The 11,729-nt window shown below is 34.7% G+C and overlaps 1 protein-coding gene across 9 annotated transcripts in view; it reads left to right on the top strand.

Annotated features, from left to right (window-relative positions):
* DLG1 (discs large MAGUK scaffold protein 1) overlaps positions 1-11,729 on the top strand; it is a 267,569-nt gene that overhangs the window by 914 nt on the left and 254,926 nt on the right. For all 9 annotated transcript variants that reach the window (XM_077767716.1, XM_077767715.1, XM_077767714.1 and 6 more), the window contains exons 2-3: positions 68-117; positions 808-939. In XM_077767716.1, the coding sequence (XP_077623842.1) occupies positions 99-117; positions 808-939 (151 nt within the window). In that variant the 5' untranslated portion in view covers positions 68-98. The remainder of the gene's footprint in view (positions 1-67; positions 118-807; positions 940-11,729) is intronic.

Below are 11,729 nucleotides of genomic sequence, written 5' to 3'. Positions count from 1 at the left end.
AATGCTAGTTTAACTAAGACTCTGTTCTTTACTTTAGTTGTCTCCGTTCTGTCTTATGTTTTTAAAGGTGTGTGCCCCCTTCCTGATAGTGGAGAAAAATGCCGGTCCGGAAGCAAGGTGAGAATGTATTTCAGAACTCTCCTGCGAGTGTCACTTGCTTTTATGTGTGTATGATTTGTGATTGCTGTGTTTTAAAAATGTTTGTTTAGCTCTGATCAGACGGCATCATCCTAGCCTTAGTACTCAGGGAATCTAAGCCGCCTATCCTTAGAAGATGGAAACACTTAAATATTTTTCAAACTTTTTTTTTTGACCTCTCTCTAGTGACTAGAGAGGCAGTTAATTGTGTTTCCTCCGAATTGTCTTTTCAAAAACTCTGAATCGGTGTTTTAGTATTTTACTTTTTCATTATTACTAAACACTGTTTTGTGAATAGATGTGGGATCCTGGCTAAGAACTAGTATTTTGAAACATTTAAGATTTGGATTATGATGACAAGTTGTAGATGGATAATTGCTTTTTCATATCAAATCACTTGAAGCTGTGTTAACGAATATTTGATCAAACAGTCTTATTGTGATAGACTCTAGCCCACTTTTATTACAAAGTGCTCACCTTCCTCCTTTTTCTGTGACATATGATTAACATTTTTTGATTATTTCAGGGAATGTACGTGTGTGAACATAGTAGCATTGATTGACCTAGAGGATTTGGGGAAGTGTTCAGATATCTCACAGATTATTTGCATAAATAGTGTGTAATACATCTATATGTGTAATTTTAATCAGACTCTGCTTTTCTTCTCAGACACCCAGAGAGCACTGCACCTTTTGGAAGAGTATCGTTCGAAACTAAGCCAAACTGAAGACCGACAGCTCAGAAGTTCCATAGAACGGGTTATTAACATATTTCAGAGCAACCTCTTTCAGGCTTTAATAGGTGGGAATTAAAACTTTATTTGTGATCATTATGTGTCAAGTAGACTTAATGCTCCTCTGAATTAATTTATTTTAAACTTAACAGAGTGATGTACTTGGTTCTCTGTTAGGAATTCAGTAACAGTTACTGAACATCCAGTGAGTTGTATGTCTGATAGGCCTATATCATTTCCAAAAATACCTAATAACCAAGAAAACCTTTCATTATGATTATTTCAGTGATCTTTGGTGACAGTATTTTAATATCCTAGCATTAACTATTAAAAGATAGAGAAATTGCAAGAATGTTTCAGGATCCAGAAGACAAGACTGAATAACTTAATTGTTAGCTTGTTTCTGTGTTTGACTTTTGTTTCTCTGGAGTTCCTCAAAATGTTCGAAGAGTTCTGCTATGTTTGAGGACATACATCTCCTTAATATGGACTTTTGTTTAAACTCAGCATTCATAGAGTCAGAATCTTAGACCTGGAAAATTATCTTAGAGGTGATGTCATTTTGTCTAATATTATATTATAGACAAGAACATTGAAACAATATTATTCACAGCTAACTTAAATTTAAGGTTGTGCATTGTTTTAATAAAGGAGAACTGGACAAATAGTTAAAAAGCCCTAAATTCTATTCTTTACATTGCCATTAATTGAATGATATTATACAAGTTATTTAACCTTTCCTAGGTCAGTAATATACTGTAGAATGTGAGTTGAGTAGAACAATGGTTTTTAGCCCTCCTTCCCACCTGATTTTTAAAGTAGCTAGATTCTTTTTTTAAAACAAAGTCTTACATTTTGTACACAATTCCCAATTTATGAAGCAAGATGATTTGTCTGTGGCCTTTAAGTACCTGGAAAGTGTGTAAACTGCCAAACTAGAAAATTTGTTCCTTCCAATTCTAAGAACGAAATGTTTTAAAATTAATCATTGCCTATATAAATAAGATATGTACTTTATTACATTACATTTGTTTCCTTAGTAACTTCCAAGTTGGTATGATCTAATTAATATCTATTGATAGAGTAACTTAAGATGTTTGTGGACTACCTTTAAGTTAGTGTACCCTGTCAAAAAACCTTACTGCTAAATTGATACTCTATTAAATTTGTTTAAAATTAAAGATTTTGGGGCACCTAGGTGGCTCAGTTGGTTGAGAGTCTGACTTCGGCTCAGGTTGTGATCTTATGGTTTATGGGTTTGAGCCCCACATCGGGCTCTGTGCTGACAACTTGCTCAGAGCCTGGAGATTGCTTTGGATTCTGTGTCTCCTCTCTCTGCCCCTCCCCTGCTCATGGTCTCTCTGTCTCTCAAAAATAAATCAATGTAGGGGCACCTGGGTGGCTTAGTCGGTTAAGCGTCCGACTTTCGCTTAGGTCATGATCTCGCGGTTCGTGGGTTCGAGCCCCGCGTCGGGCTATGTGCTGACTGCCAGCTCAGAGCCTGGAGCCTGTTTCAGTCTGTGACTCCCTCTCTCTCTGACCCTCCCCTGCTCACGCGCTCTCTCTCTCTCTCTCTCCTAGAAATAAATAAAACATTAAAAAAAAAAATTTAAAAAAATAAATAAATCAATGTAAAAAATTAAAATTAGAGAGTTGAAGGAAGACCACTCAGTACACCTGAATACTTTAAAAATATCTAACACTATCATAGACTTTATTTACTTTCTTAAAAGTTTTAAGGTTTATTTTTGAGTGGGTTAGGGGCAGGGAGACAGAAACACAGAATCCAAAGCAGACTCCAGGTTCTGAGCTGTCAGCATGGAGCCCAATGTGTGGGGCTGAAACCCAGGAACTATGAGATCATGACCTGAGCAGAGTCAGGAGGTTTTAACCACCTGAGCCACCCAGGTGCCCTATTATCATAGACTTTAAAAAAAACATATACAAGAATAGAGAGAACAATATAATTAATTGATACGTAAGTAACAAGATAATTAACCTATTTTCAAAAATTACCAACGTCTGTCTTTTGTTTAAACAGATGGGCGTTTTTTACATTTCAGTTTCTAAGCACTTGACATTTAAGGTCCAAATGTATGATCAAACTGGATTCCTCTGACAAAACAACAAAAGAGGAAGGGAAACATTTTTAGTTATTTGGTTTTCTAAATCAACCTTAAACTTAGGAAAGTTTTATTTAGTAGAGTCACTGTTTAGAAAAAAAATAGTATGATTTCTATGACCTCGTTTACCTATAGATAGATAGGTGTAGTCCCTCTCTTTGTGAAGCTGGGACGTAAGAAATAAATGGTTAGTGAAGTAAATAGAATTTACATTTCTTAGATTTCTCTGTAGATTGGCAGTAGGTTTGCTGTGTTTGGAGGGGTTTTTAAAATATATTCTTCCTTGTGTGTTTTGAATGTTTATCTGTGCTTATATGTGATTGAATTCTAATAGAATTAGTTTTCTGACAAGTTTGTATTTGTTGATCTTCTTTGTCCTGTATAATTTCATTGGTTGTGATATTTAGATTTGCTTATATTTTAATGTTTAATAGGATATGATATCAAATTTTGGCGTAAGAAAGGTAATATNAGATAAACTACATCTTCTTGATCCATTCATCTGTTGATGGACACTTAGGCTCTTTCCATGTGAAACAAGTGAATTTAGTAGATATTTTTATGTGTTTCCATACTGTAATTGGATTAATTGTTGACACTACTTAAATTAATAAATGCATTCTTTTGTGTTTGCTGAAATTGAGTTAATTTATTAACCTTTGTTACTTTTTTCAGTCTGAAAATTTTTAGGTCAGTTAAGATTTTCCTTTTGCACTTGTACCATTGTTCATGAAACAGCACACTAGCGTACTTTACACGTCTAAATCTCCCTGAGCTACTCTAGAGTCTATTGTGTTCATAGTATGTGCTGAAAAGTCTTGGATTAACTTTTTTCCTTTATTAGATGGCACTTTTTTTTTCTGAGCTAGTACCTGTGGACCATTGGATTCAAGAGACATTGGTATTGACAACCTGAATTGTTTCATAGTTTGGTGCTTAGGTTCTCGATTGCTTGAGTTTGGAAATCCTCTCTGTAAGCTATAGTGAATTATTGTACTTACTTACTTTGGATTTGCTGTCTGCACAATTATTTATATATTCTTTGAACTGGTAGTTTGTATTGACTGTTTTCATGCATTTAAGAGAAGTTTACGTTGGGTGCTGGGGTTTTGATGCTATAGAAATGTTGATTTATTTTCTCCGTCCCTCTATAGTTGATACCTTATATAGATTAGGTTTCTGGTACCCTGAGGTTATTCAGAGGAACAAGCCTGTATATATCGCATTATATCTGTTGTAAGATAACAGTTTTTAAATATTTTAATGTCTTTAAATTTGGGATACACTTTATGACTGATGTATGTTGGAAATGGTTTTACATTCTTAGTGGCACATGATAGAATGGTACATCTTAGAATTGACGTCCTCATTTCAATGAAATATGGCAATCATTGTCCTAGCTCTGATGTTTGCTAGTATCTTTGAAGGATGGCTTGAAGATTTAAAAATTACTGAACGTAGAAAAGTTTTTATTAACTTTTGAGTTTCAGCTGATTTGTTTCTTTAGACCTGAATATTTAAAGTTATATCTAAAAAAAAAAAAGTCCATGAACTATACGTTTCTTTAAGCTTTATTCTCCACATATCTGGTGATTATCTTTGTGTAAATGGGAGATAAAGTCTGTCTAATTTTAATCTTTGATTTAGGTAATAAGAACAATTTGAAAAGTTAATATATTTGATTTTGTATTCTCATTTTCTGCACTTAAATTTGAAAAATTTATACATAAGTAGACTGGGTGTTGTTTGATTACAGGTCAGAGCCCAGGTGTTCAGGTCCAACAGGGTTTGAGGTTATTTATGATTTTTAGGTTTGTCTGGGGTCTGAGGTGACCTTTGTAGTCTTCAAAGATTTCATACCAGTCTAGACCCTGGGGGTTACTTATGGGATCAGAGAATTCTGTTTTTCTTGAGCACAGAAGAACCTGGGTTCAAGATCAGGCTAATTTTAGAGACTTGAGTAAGTTGATTCATGGGGTTTGTATAGTTTGTCTGCAATAAATAGCAAGCTTATTTTAATGCAGTGTTTTAGTTATGAGATTTTTCAAAATGAAGATGGATTATGTAATAACACTGTCCATTTCTAAGATTTTTTGACTTCTTTATTTGTTGCTATTCTATTAACTCCTGAGTTTCACTCAGCCTTGTTATCATGGTAAAGGACAATTGAGTTTGTAGGTACTGGCTTTCAAAAGTATGACTTTTAAAAAAAATGAACAAAACTCAGCCACTTTTTAAAAACATTTTTTTAAATGTTTATTTTTGAGACAGGGACAGAGCATGAATGGGGGAGGGGCAGAGAGAGAGGGAGACATAGAATCTGGAGCAGGCTCCAGGCTCTGGGCTGTCAGCACAGAGCCCAATGCAGGTCTCAAAGCCACGAATGGTGAGATCATGACCTCAGCCAAAGTTTGACGTTTAACCGACTTAGCCACCCAGGAACCCCTTAAACACTTTTAAATGTATAGTTCAGTAGTGTTAAGTACATTGTTGCAAAAACAGTTCAGTACTTATTCATCTTGCAAAACCAGAATTCTACACACTCTCCTTTTCCTTCTGCCCTCAGTCTCTGGTAGCTACCATTGGACTTTCTGTCTCTGATTTTGACTACTGTAAATAACTTACATAAGGGGACTCATATAGTATTTGTCTTTCTGTATCTAACTTATTTCACTTAATGTAGAGCTCTTCCATGTTGTAGCATGTAACGGAATTTCCTTCCTATTTAAGGCTGATTTATTTTACTGTATCTATATATACCATATTTTGTTTATCCATTCAGTCTTTGATGGAATTTGGGGGTGTTTTCATCTCTTGGCTATTGTGAATAGTGCTGCTTGGGACATGGGTGTGTAAATATCTCTTTGAAAAACTGCTTTCAATTTTTGGGATACCCAGAAGTTGGATTATAGGATCATATGGCATTTACAATTTTAATTTTTTGAGGATACCATACTGCCTTCCATAGCAGTTGCATTATTTTACAGTCCCACCGACAGTGCACAAGGGTCCCAGTTTCTCCATATTCTTGCCAATACTTGTTATTTTCAGGTTTTTTTGATACACTAATGGGTATGAGAATATGACTCCTTTTTAAGTGCATGTAAAAAATAATAATTGCTGACGTTTCATTGAGTACTTTCTGTGTGTAATGCAAGTGTCTCATTTGTTGTTACAATCCTATGAAGCGTATGTTCATCCATGAGGTGATTATATGAATTTATAGATTAGAAAAGTAGGCACTGAGAGATTACATATTTTGTTCAAGGGCCCTCAGATACTAAATTGTGGAGCCAGAATCTGAACTCAGGCTGAATCCAGAGCTTCTCACCTTACATTAAGTGAAATATTTTAATGTGATAAAGAACACTAACAAGCATGGTGAACATAGATGGTGATCTCTAGGTTCAGTGATTTTAAGTTTTTACTTTGAAGGATAATATTTATGGTGGAATGATATTTATAATTATGGAATTTACATATTTTGGAAAGTGTATTTAGTAATCAAGGTTTGTGCACTTCTAACTGTGATGGTAAAATGTCAAAATTTCTTAAATTTTTTTTGTTTCTTACTGGTCCCAGTGATACAGTATTTTAGTTTGTGAGTTATTTCATTAGTGTGACTTTGCAGGCTAGGTTTGAGAAAGGAAAACATTTATTACAGGCTATGGGTCATTTTATTGGCTAAAACTTTATAGAATTGGAGGCAAATTTTATTAACTTTTCAGTTGGTGATTTTGATTGAATTGTTATTTATATGCTAATAGTTTTCCTTACTACTGCTCTGAAGCAGTGCTTTGATTATGTTGAATCTGGTTGAATTCACTTTGGAACCTTGTAATCACAGAGCTGTAAAAGCATTTGTAAATATTTCTTCTAGTATAAGCAATTTCACCTATGTAGGGTCAAGTTTTTCCCACCAAATTTTTTCTTTTCTTTTTTTTTCTTAAATAGTTATTGTCAAGCTGGTTTCCATATAATACTCATTGCTCATCCCAACAAGTGACCTCCTCCATGCCCATCACCCCCCTTCCCCTCTCCTCCACCCCCATCAGCCCTTAGTTTGTTTTAAATTTTTTCTTTCCTAAATTATTTTTCCAGTATAGTTTAGGACCGGGTATTTCATTTATTTGTCATGTCTCTTTAGTCTGGGCACATTTCCATAGCTTGGTTTTCTATGACATTGACAGTTTTCAAGAATACAGTTCCCTATTGCTTTTATTTTTTTATATAATGTTTCTAATTTTGGGTTTATCTGGTGTTTGCTTGTGATTAGATTCAGGTTATGTATTCCCTAGGGTTCTGTGCGTTCAGAGGTACAAGATGTCTTCCCTTCATTGGTGTTGTTAATTTTGATCACCCAGTTAGGGTATCTGATTACTCTATAATTAGTGTATTTTCCTTGCATCTTATAAGCAGTATGTGGGGGGTGACACTCTAACACGATGCATATGCCTTGTTCTTTAGCAAAATTTCCACCTAGACTTCGTTTCCATTGATGATGCTTACCTGAACCAGTTTTTACTATGTTGAAAATGAAAATTGAAAAATGGAAATTTTATAACAGTAGCACTTTTCTACGTTTTCCAATTAAAGCTTGGCATTTTACTGTAAGAGCCCTCCTCTCCCATTTATCTATCTGTATGTGTCTGTATCATTTTTCTTTTAATCATTGATACTTTATTACTATTGTTAATGATTTTGGTGCTCAGATTGTTTCTCATTCATCTGGTGAGAAGTCTCTCAAGCTTGCTGTTATGTCCTTATCACATGCCCCAATTATTTTGGGTACTTTGTCATTTTTTTGGCATAACAAGGTATTCCAGATTCATCTTGTACATATCTTGCCCAGCCTTGGAATCAGCCATTTTCTGAGAAGTTCTAGTTCCTTTTGATACATTCCTTATTTTAAGGAATATGTGTGTGAAAATACTCTGTTAGTTAAATAGTATTTAAAGTATTGAAATAACTTATTTTTGGACATTGGCTTGACATTGTCCTGTTTCTAGTGTGCAAAACACAAATTGTAATACATACTTTGAATTTTTATAGAATATTCTTTTTGGGGATCAAAATAGCTTTTTAAATGTATGTATGTACGTAGGTTTAGAAGAAAGCAGAGTATCTATTCTTGAGTAGACTTGACTGTTGCATATTTTAATTTATGAAAACATTGTGCTTGCTTTTAGTCAATTAACTGATAGAAATTTTTCCCTCTAGAATTGCTGGGTTATATTTTAGTGTTTTTAGCTTTTGAATTGCCTAACTCTCCAAAATGGAATTTATTATAAAAAAATAATGCATATTCCATGTAAAACATTTAAGATCAGCTAAATGTACCTATATAAACTATTATCAAGAAAATTCTCACACCAAGGGTAACTTCCTTCTTCCATAGGGTGAATATCCTTCTAGATTGTTATTCTTTATGTATTCATACATACTTTCATTTTGTAAAACAAATTCCCTACATAAGTANGAGAGAGAGGGAGTCACAGACTGAAACAGGCTCCAGGCTCTGAGCTGGCAGTCAGCACAGAGCCCGACGCGGGGCTCGAACCCACGAACCGCGAGATCATGACCTAAGCGAAAGTCGGACGCTTAACTGACTAAGCCACCCAGGCGCCCCTGATTAAAATTACTCTTGAAAATCCTTCTGGAATTTAACATTGTCTCTCATTAACTGCAGTATAGTTGTTTTTTTCTCTAGTGGAAAGAAATCATTGTTTCTTCAGTCGGGCAGCAGACGTAGTAGTTGGCTTGTGTTTGAGAAATCTCTTGTACAAAAGCACATAATTCTAGAATCAAACTCAGTGCAGCGAGATATGGAGATGTTTAATTTATTAGAGGCAAATGAAAACAGAGTCTACCTGAGAGAACAGTCTTCTCCCTTCTCGTTTTTTATGTTATGACTTATGGGTGGACTAATAGGTAGAATTGTCCTTTTTGATGAAGGGAGGTGTTGAAGTTAGATTTTCTTAAGTGTGTATAGTGTGTATATACATATTAACTGTTTTCATCTCTCAACTTCTCATTGGATATCTTTCCATATTAGTAGGTTTGTGCTGTTTTAAATTGCTGTATTTACATTGTTATAGATTTAGTGTAGTTTTATTAATGATTTCCTGGGAGCACTTAGGTATATAATTTTTCTGTATTACAAACAACATTGTATTTGTATATGTCTCTTTGTTCTACATCATTTATTGTATCCTTTGGGTAAATTCCTAGAAATGAATTGCTTGGTAAAAAGGGATTTGCATTTTAAAAGGCTTTTGATGTATTAAAAAGGTTCTATTCAATTTAATTTGTAGATACTATGTGGAATAACAACGAATTCACTATACCTTGAACAGTACAAGTATTTTCCATCTTTTTAATATTTACTAATCTGATAGGTGAAATACACTTTTAGTCATTTTGATATTTTATTATAGATTTGTTTGATTAAAGAAATAATGATATAAGAATTTTCAATGATGTAAGAATTTTCTTTCTTTTTTAATGTTTCGAGAGAGATTATGCGAGAGTGTTGAGGGGAGGGGCAGAGAGAAGGGGTACGGAGGATCTAAAGTGGGCTCTGCATTGACAGCAGGAGCCTGTTGTGGGGCTTGAATTCAGGAATCGTGAGATCATGGCCTGAGCTGAAGTCGAATGCTCAAATGACTGAGCCACCTAGGCACCCCAGTGTAAGAATTTTCTTACATCATTCATTTTAATTTCTCTTGTGAATTATTTGTTCATGTCATTTGCCACTCCCACTACCTTTACCCCCTTTTTCTTAGTATAAAATCATGAGGTATAACATCTACATTAGGAGTATCAACTTCGTCTGTCATGTAAGTTGCAAATAGCTTCCCTTGTTTGTCATTTGTTTTTAAACTTTGATTTTTAAGAAAACCTGTGTTTAGATTTAACAGTATTCTTTGTGCTTTTTGTCCTTGGTATCATGCNAGCTGGCAGTCAGCACAGAGCCTGACGCGGGGCTCGAACCCATGAACCACGAGATCATGACCCAAGCGAAAGTCAGTCGCCTAACCGACTAAGCCACCCAGGTGCCCCACTATTCTTAAAATTATAAAAATGTTCACCTGTATTCAGATTCTTTTTAAAAATTTTTTTTATGTTTGTTTATTTTTGAGACAGAAACAGAACCCAGGTGCCCCTCAAATTCTTTTCGTAGCATCTCTATTATTTAAACAAAATTAGTTTGGGGTGCTTGGGTGGCTCAGTCAGTTAAGTGTCTGACTTTGGCTTACGTAATGATTTCACGGCTCTTAAGTTCCAGCCCTGCGTTGGGCTCTGTGCTGACAGCTCAGACCCTGGAGCCTGCTTGGGATTCTATGTCTGACTCTCTCTGCCCCTCCCCCACTCACCAGATTTATTAGTGTTTATAGCAAAATTGAAAGAAGGTACATAGATTGTGTACTTTCTGCCTCCACAGATACACAGCTTTCCCCATTATCAACATCCCTTACCAGAATGGTACATTTATTACAATTAACAGACTTAACCTAGGCACATCATTATCCCCAAAAGTCCATAGTTTACCTTAGTGTTCATTCTTAATATTATATATTCTGTAGGTTGAAGCAGATGTATAATGAGATGTATCCACCATTGTAATATCAAACAGTGTAGTTTACCCTAACAATTCTGTGTACTCTGCTTATTGTCTCTTTGCCACTTCCAACCCTGGCAATCACTGATGTTTTTACTGTTTCCGTTAGTTCTGCCTTTTCAAGGATGTTGTATGGTTGGAATCACACGGCATATATTTCAGGTTCTTCTACATCTTTTTATGGGTTGATGCTCTTTTTTTTTTTAAGTGCTGAATAATATTCCATTGGATGTATTCAGTTTGTTTATCTGTTCACCTATTGAATGATATCTGGGTTGCTTCTAAGTTTTGGCAGTTACGAATAAAGCTGTTGTAAACATCTGTGTGCAGGTTTTTGTGTGGACATAAATTGTCATCGCGTTTGGGTAAATATCAAGGACCATGATAGCTGGATTGATGGTAGGATTATGTTTAATTTTGTAAGAAACCACCAAACTGTTTTGCAAAGTGGCTGTGTCATTTTGCATTCCCACCAGCAATGAATGAGACTTCCTCTTGTTCCATATCCTTGTTAGCATTTGGTATTGTCAGTGTTCTCTATTCTGGCCATTCTAATAGGTGTATCAACATTGGTAATTTAATGTTCATTTCCCTGATGACATATGTGGGCCATTTTTTCATATGCTTTTTTACCATCTGTATATTTGTTTTGCTGGGGTTAAGGTCTTTTTAAATTATTTTTTCCATGAAATAAGGTATTATTTTATCATATATTATAGATGTTGCCGATACTATGTTAAATTATTACAGGTTCTTGACTATTTAGACTTCCTACTCTGATCCTTGTTTCTTTAGTTTGAGAAATGTTTGTTGAGTATTTCTGTTTGGGATGATAAAAGTTGTAACTAAAAGCTAGGAAACTTTTTCCTCAACCTCCTTTGAGGGTGTTTCTGGAATTTTGTACTTCCCTTATTCCTAGTGTTTTGCAAACTTTGAATTCTGCAAGAAAATAACAAAGAAAAATGAAAATGTTTTAAAGTTTTACTTAAATTTGGAGAGTTCTGAAATATGTGATCTTAGAAATTTCCTGAAAAAATATATTTTTTGGTAATAGGAATGATTCTCTGTTTTGTTGGACTAGTTTACGTGCCCAAGATTAATTTAGAATTTTTAA

Source organism: Crocuta crocuta, unplaced genomic scaffold, assembly GCF_008692635.1.
Source record: "Crocuta crocuta isolate KB4526 unplaced genomic scaffold, BGI_CrCroc_1.0 scaffold45, whole genome shotgun sequence".
NCBI classification, from domain to species: Eukaryota; Metazoa; Chordata; class Mammalia; order Carnivora; family Hyaenidae; genus Crocuta; species Crocuta crocuta.
This window is presented reverse-complemented; position numbering and strand designations above follow the sequence as displayed.